This window comes from Schistocerca americana, chromosome 2 (assembly GCF_021461395.2).
Source record: "Schistocerca americana isolate TAMUIC-IGC-003095 chromosome 2, iqSchAmer2.1, whole genome shotgun sequence".
Taxonomy (NCBI): domain Eukaryota; kingdom Metazoa; phylum Arthropoda; class Insecta; order Orthoptera; family Acrididae; genus Schistocerca; species Schistocerca americana.
In genome coordinates this window covers 429,689,844-429,711,107 of record NC_060120.1, presented here as the reverse complement: position 1 = coordinate 429,711,107, position 21,264 = coordinate 429,689,844, and the positions used below count along the sequence as shown (strand labels likewise).

The 21,264-nt window shown below is 42.8% G+C and overlaps 1 protein-coding gene across 6 annotated transcripts in view; it reads right to left on the bottom strand.

The window, feature by feature from the left end:
- The window catches only part of LOC124592198 (esterase FE4-like), a 133,109-nt gene that overhangs the window by 67,865 nt on the left and 43,980 nt on the right, over positions 1-21,264 (bottom strand). For 4 of the 6 annotated variants that reach the window (XM_047131816.1, XM_047131811.1, XM_047131812.1 and 1 more), the window contains one exon: positions 540-677. The exons of 1 other annotated variant lie outside the window; for it this stretch is intronic. In XM_047131816.1, the coding sequence (XP_046987772.1) occupies positions 540-677 (138 nt within the window). The remainder of the gene's footprint in view (positions 1-539; positions 678-21,264) is intronic. One more of the 6 variants, XM_047131819.1, reaches the window with a different exon arrangement.

The window sequence follows — 21,264 nt, the reverse complement described above, 5'->3', positions numbered from 1 at the left end:
CTGCTACAAAATATTCCTCCACATTTGACAATACCACTCCATTGTGATGGACAACAGTCCAACAACTCAGTGAAGGAAAGCAGGTATTTTGCTCTGGGTACAAAGAAATGTTCCACTGGGTAACACTGGACATAGCATATATAAGGTGGAGTAAATGGAACCTGTAGTGCTGTACAAATCAAAACCTCCACGTTACCAAGTAAACAAACTGGCTGACGTCAAAGGACTGAACTGTCAGAATTTGCAACTAATTTTAAATAGACTATAGTCTACCTTGGTATCCCAAATTTTGATGTTATATTTTTTTCCCACAGTGATAATTTACATTAATTTATTTACTAGAAGGTAATGAACTGTGAACACAACATGTGATGACTTAGTTGAGTATTGAAACTTAGTACTTCACATTTTCAGTTAGTAGTAGGATCATTTTATGAAGCTACTGTTTGTATGTCCAGTACCAAAGATTATATAAAACCTATGATCTAGCAGTACTAAAACAATAGCAATAGTCTAGGCATATTACAGGTATGTAAGACCTTTGAAGTGTAGACATTAAGGAAAAGACAATCCTCTTCACCCTTATATTTTTTCCCCACCCAGTTTGCTTGTGGGGCAACTGCGCCTTCTTCCAGAGCATCTCTCATGCCTGTCCAAGACTCCGGTGGCTGTGGTGGCTTCATGTTATGCAAACAGAATAGATATGAACAAATAGAGTTAAATCGTATGTATATCATAATTATATCAAATACTGCAAGAAGTACTTCAGTAAAATAATCACTTTGATAATAGAGAATAATTCCTTTGAAACTTATAATGATTACTTTGAGAAAAGTTTGAGTGAGTATATAATTAACAGGAACAAACCTGTAAGTTATATGAAGATTAAAATTATGAATATAAGATGCTTAAACAATTGTTATTCTTAGTTACAACTTCTAAAACGGCTGGCAAAGACAAGTAATGACTGGGAAGAAGTGATTACTGTGTCAGTTTACATCCTTATACATTGACAGTAAGGAAAAGAAAAAGATCTGGCCAAATGATCACTACTAGGAACTGTGAAATAGTGGTACACATTACTGTCTTTATGACATAGGGAGGAAGTAGATCAGCTGTACAGGGATTGAAACTTTGTATGTTTGTAACAAAAACTTATTTATACTGAAGCAACAAATAATTTTTCTTGTAGAGAATTTATTGCTGACACTCTCGTAAGCAAGAAATTAAAATAACTATTAAAACTTGTGTATTAACAAACTTTGGAGCAGAGAAGAAGAATCTGATGGAATGAAGATGTTATTGAACAATACCTTGCAATACTACAGACACTCATTATTAGGAGTACTTCAGAATTTGAATCAGGGCTTAACCTTTTAGTTCACTATTAGTTCCTAATTGTCTGGTGTACCTTGTGTGTCTCTTGATCCAGTTTCTGAAGTGACTTCTCTTTCTTTTCAGCAACACTCCCCTAGAAAAAGTCTTTCATTAGGATAAAGTATAGTGACTGGAATTGAACAACAATGACTCGAGAAGCTGTGGAGACTGGCCAGGGGTGTTAACAACGAGCTATCACAGAGTAAACAGGTGGACAACAACGAGAGAGACAGACAATGGAGATTGCACAGTAGAATAACAAGTCCAATGAGTAAACCAAGATGTAGTGAATCCATAACTAAAACAAAATGTGTAGCGAGATGCTCTACAACAGCACAGTGAAATTATGACTGACCAAGTGGCTGTGCTGCTGGCTTTAAACAGCAGCCATGGGTGCTGACAGACCAGCAGGCTGGGTGTGTCTCTGTAGCCAGTGCTGCAATGATGACATAAGTGCTTGAAGAACATAGTACTGCCATATAGCAGCGTACATGGAGGTCCGTGCCTTCTGGTAAGCATTCATACTGGCTGACACGGGATACCAGATCCCTCCTGCCAGAAAAATGTACATGGGTCCAGAAGTGCACAGCATGATGTTAGGGAAGGCAAAATGGTATAATGGGAGGTGTCCTGGCACTAAAGCCTGCTGGCTGGAGGGAAGCACCCAGGGATCTGCAGCCCACTGCACATTGGAAGTGACAATGGCTGCAGGGGTGGAGGCTGCAGTGAGGATTCCACCTCCATGCCCATGTCCACAGGAGCTGCCGCTTATGTGCAGGAATGCAAGCTGTACCTATGTAGGTGGGAGATCAGCAAGGGTGGGCATTCCAGGTCCAACTGGGCCACTAATGCTGTTACGGTCAATGGGCGTGGATGGGGTTGATAAGTGTGAAAGTCTTCCAGGTCCTTCATAGCGTCAACCATTGTAAGGTGTCGTCCATGGGTGACACCCACTTTAACTGGAATCCATGATGGTTTTGCCCCATATGAACGTGCTCATACAGCTGATCCCCATGGGTACCACCTGGTGTGCCAGGCTGCATCTCTGTGGGCTGTGGAGCTAGAAGATGGAAGAGAGTGCATGGCTGCCACTCATGGAGGAGCTCTGCCAGCCTAACGTCTTGGACAGGGGTGGTCCTGTAGGTGCTCAGAAACATTGTGAGCACAGCCGTGGTGGTAAAAATGCCCATCACTTTTACATTTGTTGTTTTAGACATTTGCACCACATGCTCCACTTTGCTACTGGAGAATTTGTGAACTGGTGGACTAAACAGGTGCTTAATGCCATTGGAGGTGTAGAATTGTGCCCATTACCCGACAAAATGGTGCAAGGAAGCCTTTTGATGGTTATAATCTGGATGACGACATTGATGTCAGTTTCAGTGACAATGGACACCATGCTGAACACATGTAGGTTATTGGAATAAGTTCCACGACAATAACTCACTGGTGGCTGCCTCGGGAATTATTGGGGAGGTGGGCCTGGGGATGAAGGACTGGGGAGGAGCAGCCCGGTTCTGAGCACAAGTAGAACATTTCTGCGCCATGACTGCCACATCTTTTTTCAATCCCAGTCACTATGCTTGTCACCTGACAAGGGCTTTCATCTGTGACATACCCCAATGTCCACGATGAAGGAGTGACAACACAATGAGCACCAGCCTCTGCATCAAGCAGGAGAACATCGGAGATGACTAATATAGAAATGGGGCCGCTCCACACCCGCACCAACGTGGTGACCAAACCAAAAGTTCTACTATCACCTCTGTAAACATGTTAGTTATCTAGTAAGTGGATTACAGGATGCTGGGCTGTGATGTTTTCCGTGCGTCTGGGTAAGACTACGCATTAGTACATCAGGTGATAGATAGTGGACAAAACACGAGTGAGGGTAGCGATTTGAAGAGCAGAGGGAAAAAAGTGCCATGGCTCGTGCTCAGAAATGACTGATAAATGCTGGGTGAGGCGTGTGCAGGTCCAGAGTTCTGAACTGGCAAACTTCAAAAAATAAGCAAGCCACCTGTGGAGCACATATCACAGGATGAGCTGTAATGCAGGGTTGTGGTGTGTGACTGTAACTATGTGAGTAGCTGTAATGGGAACCCATCACAATCGTGCTGTCATTCCAAGCCAATGTGGAAACATGAGGACTCCAGTTGGTCAAATGTCTGGTCGAGCCCTGCGGGGAGACAAGAGAGAGCATCCACATTTGTTTGCTGTTCTGCTAGTTTGTATTTAGTGGCTAACAGCAGGAGCTGAGTAAAAAAAGCGCCCAGTGCTGGAGCCATTGTGCTGTCCACTCTGAAAGCTGAGTGCGGGGTCCAAAGAGTGCTACCAGAGGTTTGTGATCTGTAATGATGGTAAAATTGATTCCAAATAGGTAAACATGGAACTTCTTAATGTCAAATCTGATTTCCAAAGCTTCTTTTTCAATTTGCGACTGTGGGTGGGTATTGGCATCTTGGATGCATAAGTTGGTACCATTATGTTTCCTATGCATCAGCATTGCACCAATACTATAAGGAGAAGCATCAGGCATGATGGAGAAAAAGGCATAAGGCAGCATGTGAAGGGCACCAGCTGCTTCAGCTGTGTGAGAGCTTGCTCACAGTCAGCCATCCTCCTGAACTGAATGCCCTTCTTCCACAGTTGATTGAGTGGATGCATAATGTGGTCTGCTTATGGAAGGAATGTAAAATAATAACTCATCTTTCACATAAATGCCTGCACTTCTGTAAGTGTTGGGGATAGGGTACAGAGTCAATTGCAGAAAGATTGCAGTCAGTGGGCTGGATTTAGTCTTTGTTGAACAAGTGGCTGAGGTATTCCACTTGCTACTTAAAAAACTGGCATTTGTGTGAGTGGCACTTGAGCCCTGCATCAACATGATAAAGAGGATACAAAGGTTGAGCAGGTGTGTTCCTGATGTGTAGTGCTGATGAAAATTATGTTGTTGAGGTAGTTAGTACAAGCAGGGATGGATATGGTTAACTGTTCCAGGTACCTTTTAAAAATGGCCAGAGTGGAACAGACCCCAAAGAGCAAGCACTTGTCTTTGTATAAGCCAAAGGGAGTGTTAAAGACTGTAATGTTTTGTGATTCCTCATCCAGAAGAATCTGCAACTCTATTTCAGCAAGATCTACCTTCGAAAAATATTCAGCCTGACAAGCTTCGTGAGGGAGTTCTCTGTACATGGTAAGGGATATGTTTCCACTTGTTCCTGGGCACTGATTGTCAACTTAAAATTTCCACATAGCTGGAGGGAGCCATTAGGTTTCTTGACCACCAAGAGGGGTGTGGCCCATGCACCAATTTTAACATGTTCGTCGAGGTGACCAAGTTCTCACTTAGTGATTCCCCGCAAGGAGACAAGAATTGGATGCACCCAGCAAAAATGGGGCACTGTGTAGATATAAGGAGACTTGAAGCTGGAAATCTGTGATGATCACAGACCAGGTTAGAACAGGGCTGCAAAATTCGTACAAAGGTCATCAAGCTCCTGAAAGGGAACAGTGTCTGAGACCACCTGCACCTTGTCAGTGATGGAAAACCCAAACAGTGAGATGGCATCTAGACCAAAAATGTTGTCAGCTGAGTGACTATCAACAACCAACAGTTATTAGCCATATGACCCTCTTATATGCACTGTTGACTGTGTGTTGACTGTGGGGGGAATCAAACTGCCATCATGGGAGAACAGGGAAAAATCGGGAGAACAAAAATGAGCATACATTTCAAGGTTAATCAGAGAAACGGTAGCTCCTGTGTCTGCCTGCAAATGTACTTCCTGGTTTTCAACAGTGAGGTTGATAACAACTTAGTGGTGGAGGTATCACCCCGAAAAACAAATGCCAGAAGTTCACACACAGTCCCTTGATGCATGTGAGGAAGGGCTTCCCATGATGGTTAATAACAGACAAATTGGAGACACCCATCTTTCTCAAAATGGGTGCAATGCACCCAGCAATCTGGAAAGTCTGCATATGGGTGTTAAGTAAAGCCGTCAGGACATGATGGGAGATGCTGCATCTGACACCAATGGGGTGCGACAGGCTTTTCAAAAGCCACTGACACGTCCAAAATCGATGAATCACAATGCTGCCATTGGGAAAAAGACTTACAAGAATTCTGCCACAGAGATGCAGCTGGACTGCGATTACTTTGGGACATGCCATGAAGCTTTCATTTGCTGCATGCGTAGTCTCTAAGGGGTGTGAAATTTTCAAAATATTGTCCAAGGAAGGGTTGTTTAGTTTGAGGGATACAGTGCGTACTCCTGGATATCAAGACAACTGGACCACTATGTCTCAGATCAAAGAACTGGCACACAAAGTTTGTAAGCGGGGTTCTTACAAGTGAAGTTGCAGTGTCAACTCAGAACATCACACACAAGCAGTATGACTGACACGGTTGCCTGTGGTCTTGATAGAACACGAGTCATGATGTGACCCCGTAGAATCATTGTGAGTAACAATTTGAAAGCAACAAACACATCTCCTTGAACAAGAGCACGACAGGATTTTGGAGTGGAGCCACATTCTTTAGTGAGAGACATGTCTCTAGGGAAGACCAAGAAAGGAAGAGCAACCACTGGAGAGTGTCATTCAAAATCCAAAAAGAAACAACTGCTATTGCTATTTCACAAGTTGCACAAGCTTTGTGTCCATGAGACACTGCAAACCTTTTATCTCATAGCCAAGTCTAATGACCGGAATCAAATAAGACTGGGAACAACTTAAGAATCTGTGGAGATTGCCCAACTGGCTGCCTGTATCAACAACTAGCTGCCACAGAGTAAACAGGTGGACAATAATGAAAGAAAGACAGACAATGGAGATGGCACTGTGGAATAACAAAGGCAACGAATAAACAAAAACTGAAAACCTGAGATGTAGTGAATACCAAAGGGTAGCAAAACCAACAGAACAGTGCAGTGAAATCATAACTGACTGACTAAGCAGCTGCACTGTGGGCTTTAAAGGACAGCTGTTGGCACTGATAGGCTAGCAGGATGAACCTGTCTCTGTGGCTAGTGCTGCAGTGGCAACATCAGTGCTTGCAGATTACAGTACTGCCATCTGGTGACCGTCATTGAGATCAATGCCTTCCTGTGACCTGTCAATTCGTTGGGTTAGGAGACCAGATAAAGGAAGCTCCAAAAGATGTAAATACAACAGCATTTTATTAAAATTTTTATGTGTCCCTTTCACTTTTCAAGTTCCTGTACCCAGTACTGAAGGGAGGAAATTTCACTTATTATAATGTCCCAGAGTGTCTTTGGCATGAGGGGGGAGGGGGGCTAAGGGCAGTAAGAGAGAGCTATGGAAGGAGTGGGAGGGAGGGGAGGAGAGGGAGAAAAATGAAGAAGGTATAACACAGGGGCAAGGGGAGGATTTTGTATTACAACCAGTACTGTAAAATATTAAGAAGAGTTTTTAAAAAATTAAAAATAATGTTAAGTCCAGGCTGGAATAATGACAATATTATGAAAAGGATAGATTGCTACTCACCATATAGAGGAGATATTCAGTTGCAAACAGGGACCATGAAAGTACTGCTATACATTTAGGCATTCATCCAAAAGGCTTTCTTCACACACAAAACATACCAATACATGAATGACCACTGTAACTGGCCACTGAGGCCAGGCTGCACACTGCAACTGTGTATAATGGGAGAAGCATCTGGTGTGGGTGGCAGAGGTAAGGAGAAGGCTGGGGGAAAGGGGCAGGATAGGCATGGGGGAAGGTGTAGTGTTGCCTATGGGAGCATGCAGACATGGGGTGGGGGCAGGGTAGGGCTGTTGGTGCTGCTGGATGGTTAGGGAGGGGGAGGAGGGGGGGATGTTTGCTAACCTCTAACGCCTTCCCCATTCCCATCTCAGTACCACACCACCTTCACTTCTACCAAAGCACCAACTGGTCTTTTTTATCTATCCTTTTCATAATATTGTCTTAAAAAAAGTTGTATTATACCCACTGTATGTGATATCTTACATTAAACCACATAACTTCAATATGGAACATTACCAAGAGAGAGAGAGAGAGAGAGAGAGAGAGAGAGAGAGAGAGAGAGAGAGACAAGCGATGACAGTTTTCTAGTGTATGGAATCAGAATATTAAAAACATATCCAGGGCGCAGTGCTTAAATTTCAGTTTGAGTTTCCTGCCATATCGTAGATCCACCAGAGGCTGCGATTGGCATTCTTGAAAGCCATAGGTATCTAGTAAACAGTCAGAACCTCAAAATGGCCAAGATGTTACAGACAAGTGCAGAGTACAACCAAAGAGCCCTGATTATTGAAATCCTTTGTGCTGGGCATTCACCCATTGAAATAGTTCGATTCTTCAAGTACCTGTGATCAACTGTTTATGATATTCTGGCCAAGTATAACACTTTGGAGAAGTCTGGGGGACTTTCCATTAACTCGGTGACGAAATCTCATTTGAGAAAACGTGTTTCACGAACTGCGGCAGTCATCGAAAAGGCTCAGGTGTTGATTTTGGATGACGCAGGGCAATCGCTGAGGAAACTGGCGTCAGTATTCAATATCAGCAAGCGAACAATGCATCGGATGGCAGAGGATGACCTCGTATGAGCCACTTAGTCCAAAACTGGCTCTCAGATAAGGTTGACACATTTTGTTCAAAGGAGTTCTGACCCCCGAGTAGTGCAGGTTTGAACCCCCTCAACAACTATGTTTGAGCGTAGTCAAAAGAGTTACCAATAAGACAAGGCACCCTAATGTTGCATCTCTACAAACTGCTATCAAAGCAGTAATCGCGAAAATGGACAGTGCTGTTTTAAAGAGTGCATGCGATTGCTTCAGGACAAGACCGGAGGTGGTCATTGTCACTGAAGAGGGTTACATCAAGTAATGTTACTCCTGAAAGATACCATTACTTATATGTAAAAGGATTTTCATTTTCATTTGTATTTTTTTTTAATAAATTTGTTTATAAAAAAAGTTTCATTTGTCCAGATTTAAGTGACACACCCTGTATGTATCAGACATTTTATACATATTTTATATATATTTTTCAGTCTTCATAAACACATTGCTGGACTTTAAAAAATCAGCAATTTACAATGCTGACTAAAATGTATTATAGACTAAATTAGACATAATAAGTGTGATCTCACATGATATATTTGAAACATTCTGGGAAATTAATGTGCCAAGAGTCATTTCCTTGCCTGTGTAATTATGGGTTGCCTAGAAAATCATGGATTTCTAATTACCAAACAATATTATGAAAAGGACAGACTGCTACTTGCCATAAAGATGCATGAGTTGCAGACAGGCATGACAAAAAGACTACTATGTGCAAGCATTTTGCTAAACCCTTCTTCAGAAAAGAAAAATGCACACACAATCAAACACATAAGCACATTCATACAAACATGAATGCTATCGCCGGACTGCAACAGAAACTTGTTGAATGGGAATGGAAAGGAGAGAAGCAGAGAGGGGGAAAAGATGGGTGGGTGCACCAGCAGAGAGTAGCGTACGGTGAGAGTAAGGGGAAGCCAATTGTGACGAGGTGACAGGACAGGGGCTGGAAACAGTTGGGTGGAGAGTGGGAGGAATGGGATGCCAATTGTGATGAGGTGACAGGAAAGGGGCTGGAAGCAGTTGGGTTGAGAGTGTGGGAACAGTAGATTACCACAGATTGAGGCAGGGATAATTTCTGCAGTGGAGAATGTGTTGTAAGGATAACTTCCATCTGAGCAGTTCACAAAAGCTGGTGGTGGTGGGATAGATCCTGATTGCCTAAGCTGTGATGCAGTCATTGAAATCAAACATGTTATGTACAGCTGCATGTTGTGCCACAGGGTGGTCCACTTTGCCCTCGTCCACAGTTTATCAACGGCCATTCATCCTGGTGGAACGCTGGTTGGTAGTCATACAAACATAAAATGGTCAACAATGATTGTAATACATCTGATATAACATGGCTACTTTCGCAGGTGGCCTAGCCTCTGATGGAAGGGGATAAGCATGTTACAGGACTGGAAAAGGAAAGGTTAGATGAGTGGATTGAGCTAGTCTTGCACCTGGGTTTTCCACATGTATATGATCCCTGTGGGGAGAGGTTTGGATGGAGAGTGGTATATGGATGGACTATGATATTGTAGAGGTTGGGTGTGCAACGGAGCACCACTTTATGAGGGGTGGGAAGGATCTTGGGTAAGATGTCACAAATTTCAGGACATGATGGTAGATAATCAAAGCCCTGATGAAGGATGTTATTCAGTTGTTCCAGTCTGCAGTGAAAGTGAGTGTTGAAGGGGGCACTTCCTTGTAGCTAGTTCTTTGGGACGGTGGGAAGATTTGGAAGGGGGGGGGGGGGGGGGGGGTGGATATGGCACAGGAAATCAGTTTGTGAACAAGTTTTGAGGGAGAGTCCCCGTTTGTGAAGGCCTTTCTGAGACCTTCAGCATACACAGGCAAGGAAGCTTCTGTCACTGGAGATATGCTGTCCCTGGGTGGCCAGGATTTATGGGAGAGATTTTCTGGTGTGGAAGGAATGTCATCTATCGAAATGTAGGGACTGTTGATGATAGGTGAGCTTAACGTGGATAGAGATGAGGATGGAGCTCTCAGAGAGGGGTTTTGGGAAGCTAGGAAGGTTTCTTCTAGGTGTGCAGGTTCCCATGGCTGTGCCATGGGTTTATTTGTATACCTTCCCTTGAAAGGAGAAGTACTTGGGTGTTAGGATATAGTTAGTAAGGTGTATGAGGAATGATGTAGTGTATATGGAGTGTGAAGGACATTGGGATAGCTAGTCTTTAATTCTGGCAAGACCTTGGGCAAGAGAGATGCTGGTGTATTGGGAAATGGCATCAACAGTGATGAGTAGGAATTCAGGAAGTAAAGGGGTCGGGATGTTGGAGAGTTGGTGAAGGAAGTAGTTTGTATATTTGATGTGGGAGGCTAGATTTCGGGCAATAGGTTGGAGGTGCTTTGTCAATGAGAGCTAAAATTCATTCAATAGGAGCCCAATAATCAGCTACAAAGGGGAAACTAGGGTTGTTGAGTTTGTGGATTTTGCTGAGCACATAGAAGGTGTGTGCATGGGGAGTTGGATTCAGGGAAGAGGTTCTGGGAAGGGCCTAAGGCTCTAACAGGGATATGAAGTTGGGTTTCACTTCTGGGATGGGATGATTGTGGCAGAATTTATAGTTAGAGGTGTCAGATAATTAGCAGAAGCCTTCCACCAGGTATTTACTGTGGTTCATAATGACAGTGGTGGTCTGCAGGTAGGATGATAGGGTCAGGATCTCTTTTATGGCTATGTGTGGCTGTCCTTTCTTCTGCCAAAAGGCTGGTGTTCTGTAACCTGGACAAGGATGGTGAGGCCAAGTAAGTGGAAGATAAAGAATTCCTGGCAAGTGACCAGGTTAGGTAGGGAGTGGCGGTGAGGGGGGGGGATCACAATTGGATGGTGGTGTGAGCTGGGAGAGGCCGGGTTCAGTGTTGGTATTAGGCTGGCTTTGTCTGGAAGAACTGGTGGCAAACAAATGTTTCCCTTGCAGGGATTGGGAGATGGAGAGTAGGTCTTTGACAAGTACAACATGGTTAAATTTGGATGTAGGGCTAAAGGCTAGGCATCTGGATAGAACTGAAACTTCTGTGAGGATTTTGGTGGAAAGATCAATAACAGTGTTCTGGAATTGTTTTGGCTCTGTATCGAGTAACATCTTGGAAGGTAGTTTTGGGGGATGTGGCAAGCAGAAAAGGTCAGCTAGGCTGGGCCTGGGTGCTGTGAAGGGTTGACAAGAAGGAACACTGCATATAAGATAGGGGTTGAATTGTGATGCCCCAAGGCAGCAGTAGGATGTCAGTAGGCTGGATAAATTATGGAGGTGGTGCCTGGAATGCCGTTCTAGATGCTGGTGTGCAAGGGATTCCATTTCAGAGATGTGATGTATGTAGTAGGGATTGCACAGTAGCAGTATCTTGCAGAGGTAGCAGAGTTGGTCTTTGATACCTGTGCCATGGATGATACCTGTTTTTGCAGTACCAGGTTTGTGAGGGACAGAAAATGAGGGGTGGGTTCCAGAGAAAGGCATCCACATGGTTGGGCCATTGGGGGAGTGGGAGATTCCATGCTTTAGGCAGCTTTCAATGATCTAGTGGAGAAATATGGAGAAGGGGTCCATTGTGGCAAGAATGGAGTTAGGGAGATAGGAAATGACATGAGAAATAGGCAAAAGAAGGTGTTAGATGGTTGTGAGTGGCGCTGGATAGTAGGAAAAGATGCACAAAAATACATCCAGATATGCAAAAATACATACAAATACTTAAAAATGTGCACAAGTACATAAAATATGAAAAATGCTTGGAAAAGGACAGAATGGATGAGGTATGGGAGAATGCACACGTTGGGATCAGGAAAGAGGGGGATGGGGGAGGGATCGGTGAGATTCATAAGTTCGTGTGGCACAGGTACCTAAGGAAAATAACACGTGAAAATATGACAGGATGAGGGTGAAATGTTATTGATAGGAAAAATTATACTCATAATTATGGGCGGGAAGAATTCGGGGTATGAGACGTTGCACTAACAATCCCCACAGTTATGCAGCCATGCAATGTGCATGGATGAGACTTTTGACTCAGCATGACTGGTGTTCTACAGGTCGGAGCGTGGAATGTCAGATCCCTTAACCATGCAGGTAGGTTACAAAATTTGAAAAGGAAAATGGGTAGGCTAAAGTTAGATATAGTGGGTATTAGTGAAGTTTGGTGAAGGAGGAAAATGACTTCTGGTCAGGAGAATAGAGTGTTATAAATACAAAATCAAATAGGGGTAATGCATGAGTAGGTTTAATACTGGATAAAAAATTGGGACGAGGATAAGCTGCTATGAATAGCATAGTGAACACATTATTGTAGCCAAGGTAAGACACAAAGCCCATACCCACCACAGTAGTACAAGTTTATATGCCAACTAGATCTGCAGATGATGAAGAGATTGAAGTAATGAATGATGCAATAAAAGAAATTATTCAGATAGTTAAGGGAGATGAAAATTTAATGGTCATGGGGGACTGGAATTTGATAGTAGGAAAAGGAAGAGAAGGAAAAGTAGTAGGTGAATACGGACTGGGTGGTAAGGAATCAAAGAGGAAGACATCTGGTAGAATTTTGCACAGAGGATAACTTAATCAAGGATGATACTTGGCTTAAGAAGCATGAAAGAAGGTTGTATACATGGAAGAGGCCTGGAGACACTGGAAGATTTCAGATAGATTATATAATGGTAAGACAGAGATTCAGGAACCAGGTTTTAAATTATAAGTCATTTCCAGGGGCAGATGTAGACTCTGACCACAATTTACTGGTTATGAACTGTAGATAAAAACTGAAAAAACTGCAGAAAGGTAGGAATTTAAGGAGACGGGACCTGCATGGACTGAAGGAACCAGAGGTTATAGAGAGTTTCAGAAAGAACTTTAGGGAACAATTGACAAGAACAGGGAAAGAAATACAGTTAAAGAAAAATGTGTAGCTATGAGAGATGAAGTAGTGAAGGCAGCAGAGGGTCAAGTAGGTAAAAAGACGAGGGCTAGTAGAAATCCTTGGTAACAGAAGAGATACTGAATTTAATTGATGAAAGGAGAAAAAAACAACATAAAAATGCAGTAAATGAAGCAGGTGAAAGGAATACAAATGTCTCAAAAATGAGATCGACAGGAGGTGCAAAATGGCTAAGCAGGGGTGGCTAGAGGACAAAGTTAAGGATGTAGAAGCAGATATCACTAGAGGTAAGATAGAGACTGCTTACAGGAAAATTAAGGAGATCTTTGGAGAGAAGATCAATATCAAGAGCTCAGTTGGAAAACCAGTCCTAAGCAAAGAAGGAAAAGCAGATAGGTGGAAGGAGTATACAGAGGGTCTATACAAGAGTGATGTACTTGAGAGTAACATTACGGAAATGGAAGAGTATGTAGATGACGATGAAATGGGAGATATGATACTGCGTGAAGTATGAGACGTGTTTTTTAAGTGAGTACCATTTTGAAATTAAAAAAAGACATGCTAAGATATCTCAATAATTTTATTTTTATATGAAAGCCTGTACCTTAATCTACATTTCTACATAATTTCCATCAATACTGAGGCACTTGTCATAACGTTGTACCTGTTTTTGAATACCCTCCTCATAGAAGTCTGCCACCTGACTTCTTAACCACTGCATCACTACTGTTTTGACTTCGTCATCATCTTGAAGATGCTGACCGCCCAGGTGTTTCTTCAAGTGCAGAAACAGATGGTAGACACTGGGCGCAAGATCTGGGCTGTATGGAGGATGATTTAGAGTTTCCCATCGAAAAGATATGATGAGATCTTTGGTCTGATTTGCCACATGCGGATGGGTATTGTCCTGCAGCAAAACGATGCCCTTGCTCAACTTCCATGGACTGTTGCTTTGATTCTGGTGTGATGTAGACCATCCATGTTTCATCGCCCATAACAATTTTGACTTAAGAAATCATCACTGTCATTGTGGTACCGCTCAAGGAAAGTCAATACACTGTCTAAACGTTTGGTTTTGTGCACATCCATCAACATTTTCAGTACCCAACGTGTGCACAATTTTCAGTAATTCAAGTTCTCGGTCACAATGCCATACAAAACACTATGAGAAACATTAGGAAAGTCATCCAGCAAGGACAAAATCATAAAGCGTCTGTTTTCTCTCACCTTATTGTCCACTTCCTGCACCAAACTTTCATTAACGACCGAAGGATGCCCACTCCATTGTTCATCATGCACATTTGTGTGGCCATCTTTAAATGCTCTCACCCACTTTCTTACCATTCCATCACTCGTAATGTTATCTCTGTAAACTGCACAGATCTCACAATGAATTGATCACTTTTAGGCCTTTAGCACTAAGAAATCTTATAACAGACCGTACTTCACAGTTGGCAGGACTCAAGATTATCGGAGGCATCTTAAACACTCAGTACACAACGTAAATGAGGAAGAATCAGACTGTAATGGCCTCAGTGCATAGATTAAGGTACAGGCTTTCATGTAAAAATAAAATTATTGAGATATCTCAGCACATCTTTTTTAAATTTCGAAATGGTACTTACTTAAAAAACACGCCTCGTATTTGACAGAGCACTGAAAGGCCTAAGTTGAAACAAGGCCCCGGGAGAGAGAACATTCCATTAGAACTACTGATAGCCTTGGGAGAGCCAGCCATGAAAAATCTCTTCCATCTGGTGAGCAAGATGTATGAGACGGGCCAAACACCCTCAGACTTCAAGAAGAATATAGTAATTCCAGTCCCAAAGAAGGCAGGTGTTGACAGGTGTGAAAATTACCAAACTGTCAGTTTAATATGTCACGGTTGCAAAATACTAACACAAATTATTTAAAGACAAATGGAAAAACTGGTAGAAGCCGAACTCAGGGAAGATCAGTTTGGATTTTGTAGAAATATTGGAACACGCAAGGCAATACTTACTCTACGTCTTATCTCAGAAGATAGGTTAAGGAAAGGCAAACCTAAGTTTCTAGCATTTGCAGACTTAGAAAGCTTTTGACTATATTGACTAGAATACTCTCTTTCAAATTCTGAAGGTGGCAGGGGTAAAATACAGGGAACAAAGAGCTATTTACAATTTATATAGAAACCAGAGGACAGTTATATGAGTCGAGGGGCATGAAAGGGAAGCAGTGGCTGAGAAGGGAATGAGACAGGGTTGTAGCCTGTCCCCGATGTTGTTCAGTCGATATATTGTGGAAGTGGTAAAGGAAACAAAAAGAAAAATTTGGAGTAGGAATTAGAATCCATGGAGAAGAAATAAAAACTTTTGAGATTTGCCGGTGACACTGTAATTCTGTCAGAGATGGCAAAGGACCTGGAAGAGCAGTTGAGCGGAATGGATAGTGTCCTGAAACGAGAATATAAGGTGAACATCAACAAAGCAAAACAAGGATAATGGAATGTCATTGAATTAAATCAGATGGTGCTGAAGGAATTAGATTAGGAAATGTGATGCTTAAAGTATTTGATGAGTTTTGCTATCTGAGAAGCAGAATAACTGATGATGGTCAAAGTAGAGAGAATATAAAATGTAGACTGGCTATGGCAAGGAAGGCATTTCTGAAGAAGAGAAATTTGTTAACATCGAGTACAGATTTAAGTGTCAGGAAGTTTGTCTGAAAGTGTTTGTATGGAGTGTAGCCAAATATGGAAGTGAAATATGGATGATAAATAGTTTAGACAAGACGAGAATACAAGCTTTTGAAATGTGGTGCTACAGAAGAATGCTCAAGATTAGATGGGTAGAATACTGAATTAATGAGGAGGAACTGAATAGGATTGGGGAGAACAGGAATTTGTGGTACAACTTGACTAGAAGAAGGGATAGGTTGGTAGGACACATTCTGAGGCATCAAGGGATCACAAATTTATTAATGGATGGAAGTGCAGAGGTTAAAAATCGCAGAGGGAAGCCAAGAGATGAATACACTAAGCAGATTTTGAAGGATGTAGATTGCAAATGTTCAAATGTGTGTGAATTCCTAAGGGACCAAATTGCTGAGGTCATCTGTCCCTGGACGTACACACTACTTAAACTAACTTAGGGTAAGGACAACACACACACGCATGCCCGAGGGAGGACTCGAACCTCTGGAGGGAGGGGCCACGCAGTCTGTGACAAGGCACCTCAAACCGCACGGCCATACCGATGTAGACTACAGTAGCTGCTCGGAGATGAAGAGGCTTGCTCAGGATAGAGTAGCATGGAGAGCTGCATCGAACCAGTGTCTTGACTGAAGACCACAACAACATATCTCTCACCACAGACAGTGTGTTGGCCAACAGCCTCCACATAATGACCGAGTGCAGCAGAATTTGCTTAGAGTTGTCCATGCTGGCAGACATGCAACACTGCATGAAATAAACCCATGAAATACCCACAGATATCAATGTGGGATATAAGACGAATGTATTCTTTAGGACAGTTAGGCAAAATTTGGCGTAAATGGGCTATGGCAGCAGAAGTGAGTGCCTTTGCTAAAAGGATGACATCACCTTGGATTCATGACAATATTGATTGCATCCTAGATGACTAGAATACTGTGGTCTGGTTGGTCAGCTGAGTCCCAGTGTCAGTTGGTAAGAGCTGATGGCAGGGTTTGAGTGTGGTGCAGACCACATGAAGTGATGGACCAAAGTTGTCAACAAGGCACTGTGCAAGTAGGTAGTGGATCCATAATAGTGTGGGCTGTTTTTACATGGAATCAGCTAGGTCTCCTGGTCCAACTGAACTTATCATTGACCAGAAAAGGTTATGTTCATCTACTTGGCGACCATTTGCAGTCATGTTCCCAAACAATGATGGAATTTTTATGAATGACAATGTGATATATCACTGGGCCACAACCATTTGCAATTGGTTTGAAGCACATTCTGGACAGTCTGAGCGAATGATTCTGGCCACCCAGACTGCCCAACATGGAGCCCATCGAACATTTGTGGAACATAATCAAGAGATCAGTTCACGCACGAAGTCCTGCTCCAACAACCCCTTTTTAATTATGGACAGCTATTGAGGCAGCATACTAAATATTTCTGCAGGAGACTTCCAACAATTTGTTGAGTCCATGCGATGTTGAATTCCTGCACTACACAGAGCAAAAGGAGGTCCGGGATGATAGTTCGAGGTATCCCATGACTCTGGTCCCCCCAGTGTACATCACATCAATGAAACTGAATCCCTTGCTCTCCATCTCCTAGAAGAGCATTCCAGGCACCAACTCCACAACTTATGCAGCCTGCTAACTGCGATCTTGGGGCACCAATATTCAACTGCTATCCTGTCTACATTGTTCCTCCTCGTCAACCCCACATAGCATCCAGACCCTGATTAGCTGACTTTTTCAGCTTGTTACATCCCCCAAAACTCCTTCCAACATTCCACTAAATCCAGAGGCAAAACAATCCCACAACACTGTCGTTAACCTTTCCACCAAAATCCTCAACTCACACATGTTTCAGTCCTATCCAAAGGCCTCACCTCCAGTCCTGCAGCCAAATTTAACCATGTAGGACTTGTCAGAGACTTACTCTCCTTCTCCTGACCCCTGCAGTGGAAACACTTATTTGCCACCAATCCTTCCAACGAAAGCCCTGAATCATTGTAGCTGATTTACTGAAAAACACACACACACACCTTCTACATGGTTCCCAAAAGCCTCAAATCCAACAATTCTAGATGCCCCATTGCAGCTGGTTTACTAAAAGAATTTTAGCCCTCACTGATCAACACCTCCAACCTATTGCCCAAAATCTAACCTCCCACATCAACATATTCTCCGCTCCCAAAATCGTCCTAGACTAAAACTACAGTCTCCATTGTGCATTGCTTTCTGCCAGTACACCCACCAGTATTTTCCCTTCTCTGCTTCTCTCTTTCCGCTCCCTGTTCCTGCCTGCCCCCTCCCCCAGGCACTGAACCTGACAGCACTTGCCTGCCACCATTTAATCACTGTATGCTCTGCAAGGCAGCACCAATTACCCCCCCCCCCCCCCCCCCCCCCCCCACATACCTTGCTATCCCTCCCCACCACATTCTGGGCTGTTGCTCCTGTTTGAACCATTTCTATTGCATTTTTTTTTTTTTTATTGAAAATGAAACTCATCCAGCTGTATTTAAGATTTCATATTTATTTGGCTACTAGTTTTGATGTTGTGTCAATGTCATCTTCAGGCCTGTACACTTTGGTGATATCAATCATGTGTGGCTGAGTACTAGAAGTCCGTGGTGAGACCAATACATACTCTGTATTGGTCTCACTGAGGACTTCTAGTACTCAGCCACACACAGTTGATATCATCAAAGTGTACGGGCCTGAAGATGATGTTAACGCAACATCAAAACTAGGAGCCAAATAAATATGAAATCTTAAATACAGCTGGAGGAGTCTCATTTTCGATAAAAAAATTTACCAGCTGACGTCCCGCCATCATCAAATTTAAATGTACGAAGATGTACGAAGATTTCTACTGCGGTCTGGTCAGAATCGCTGAAGATAGCAGTCACATGTGTATGAGGTGTGCTTGTCTGTATGAATGTGTGTGCTTTTCCTCCTGAAGAGGGCTTTGGCTGAAAGCTTATTTGTTTATATGTAGCAATCTCTTCATCTTGCCTATCTGCAATTCAATGTGTCATCTATATCGTGATAGCAGTTTATCCTTTTCATAATATTGTTTAGATTCCAATCTGGAATTTCCATTATTTAATTACCAAACTGCCATTCTAAAATGACAACTACTTACAGAGTCACTAACTGCATAAAAATTACACTTTTTGTGATTTGTTTAAGTCAATCAATTGTGTGCTTAAGCTACCCGTGCTACAGAAATTCCCCATTTATGGTAATAATGAATCAGTAGATTAAAACTGTGTGCCCGACCGAGACTCGAACTCGGGACCTTTGCTTTTCGTGGGCAAGTGCTCTACCAACTGAGCTACCGAAGCACGACTCACGCCCGGTACTCACAGCTTTACTTCTGCCAGTATCTCGTCTCCTACCTTCCAAACTTTACAGAAGCTGTCCTGCGAACCTTGCAGAACTAGCACTCCTGAAAGAAAGGATATAGCGGAGACATGGCTTAGCCACAGCCTGGGGGATGTTTCCAGATGAGATTCTCACTCTGCAGCGGAGTGTGCGCTGATATGAAACTTCCTGGCAGATTAAAACTGTGTGCCCGACCGAGACTCGAACTTGGGACCTTTGCCTGTGAGTACCGGGCGTGAGTCGTGCTTCGGTAGCTCAGTTGGTAGAGCACTTGCCCGCGAAAGGCAAAGGTCCCGAGTTCGAGTCTCGGTCGGGCACACAGTTTTAATCTGCCAGGAAGTTTCATATCAGCGCACACTCCGCTGCAGAGTGAAAATCTCATTAATGAATCAGTATTCGCTTGGTTCACTCCTTATTTAAGCACAAGTGATGTAGATATTTATGCTATGTAATGTAAGTAATTCAAGAGGTGAAGCTATATTACCTGTATGGGGAGAAATTACATTGTATGTACGATAAAATACTATCACCAATCCTCTTCTCCTCAAATATGAGTGACTGTCACATCATTTAAAACTGGACATAGAATTAGTTTTTTAAATACATAACAACTACTGTTATTAAACTATGGAAAGAAGCACTACTACAGAAAAATCTAATTATGTCTCTGCCAAAGTTACTATCTGATCTAATATAGTTGGACTTCTTTTATACTTTAAAAATTCTCATTAATCCTGTCTTGTAAATCAAAAAGTAGGTAATAATTAACAACTAAAATACAGCAACAAGAGGAAGTGGAGAAGACAAAGTCAAATGCAACTAAATAATGCAAATTGGATGTCTCACTACTTACAAAGATGTCTGTGATACACTACTGGCCATTAAAATTGCTACACCAAGAAGAAATGCAGATGATAAACGGGTATTCAATGGACAAATATATTATACTATAACTGACACGTGATTACATTTCACGCAATTGGGTGCATAGATGCTGAGAAATCAGTACCCAGAACACCCACCTCTGGCCATAATAACGGCCTTGATGCGCCTGGGCATTGAGTCGAACAGAGCTTGGATGGCGTGTACAGGTACAGCTGCCCATGCAGCTTCAACACGATACCACAGTTCATCAAGAGTAATGACTGGCGTATTGTGATGAGCCAGTTGCTTGGCCTCCATTGACCAGACGTTTTCAATTGGTGAGAGATCTGGAGAATGTGGTGGCCAGGACAGCAGTTGAACATTTTCTGTATCCATAAAGGCCCGTACAGGACCTGCAACATGCGGGCATGCATTATCCTGCTGAAATCTAGGGTTTTGCAGGGATCAAATGTAGGGTAGAGCCACGGGTCGTAACACATCTGAAATGTAAAGTCCACTATTCAAAGTGCTGTCAATGCGAACAAGAGGTAACTGAGACGTGTAACCAATGGCACCCCATGCCATCACGCCGGGTGATACGCCAGTATGGCGATGATGAATACATGCTTCCAATGTGCGTTCACTGCGATGTCGCCAAACACGGATGTGACCATCATGATGCTGTAGACAGAACCTGGATACATCCAAAAAAATGACGTTTTGCCATTCATGCACCCAGGTTCATCATTGAGTACACCATCATTGCAGGCACTCCTGTCTGTGATATCTCGACTGCTAGTGATACGAGGCCATTGGGATCCAGCACAGCATTCCATATTACCCTCCTGAACCCACAAATTCCATATTCTGCTAACAGTCATTGGATCTCGACCAACGCGAGCAGCTATGTCATGATACAATGAACCGCAATCGCGATAGGCTACAATTTGACCTATATCAAAATTGTAAACGTGATGGTACGCATTTCTCCTCCTTACATGAGGCATCACAACAATGCTTCACCAGGCAACGCCGGTCAACTGCTGTTTCTGTATGAGAAATCAGTTGGAACCTTTCCGCATGTCAGCACGTTGTACGTGTCACCACCGGCGCCAACCTTGTGTGAATGCTCTGAAAAACTAATTATTTGCGTATCACAGCATCTTCTTCCTGTCGGTTAAATTTCGTGTCTGTAGCACGTCATCTTCGTGGTGTAGCAATTTTAATGGCCAGTAGTGTACAAAATTAGTAGTAATAGTAGTAAAGACCAACTCCATATATTGCCTTGAATTACTGTCTTCATCTATAGCCATCCATATTCCTCTTTCATGTTTTTTAATGTCATCTACCCACCTCTCATAAGGCCATCATCTCACTGTCTCTGTCCTTTCTTATCTTTTAGAATACAGCAGAAAACTTCTTTGGGACATTTACCACTCATTTATGTGTCCACATTCATTTGTAT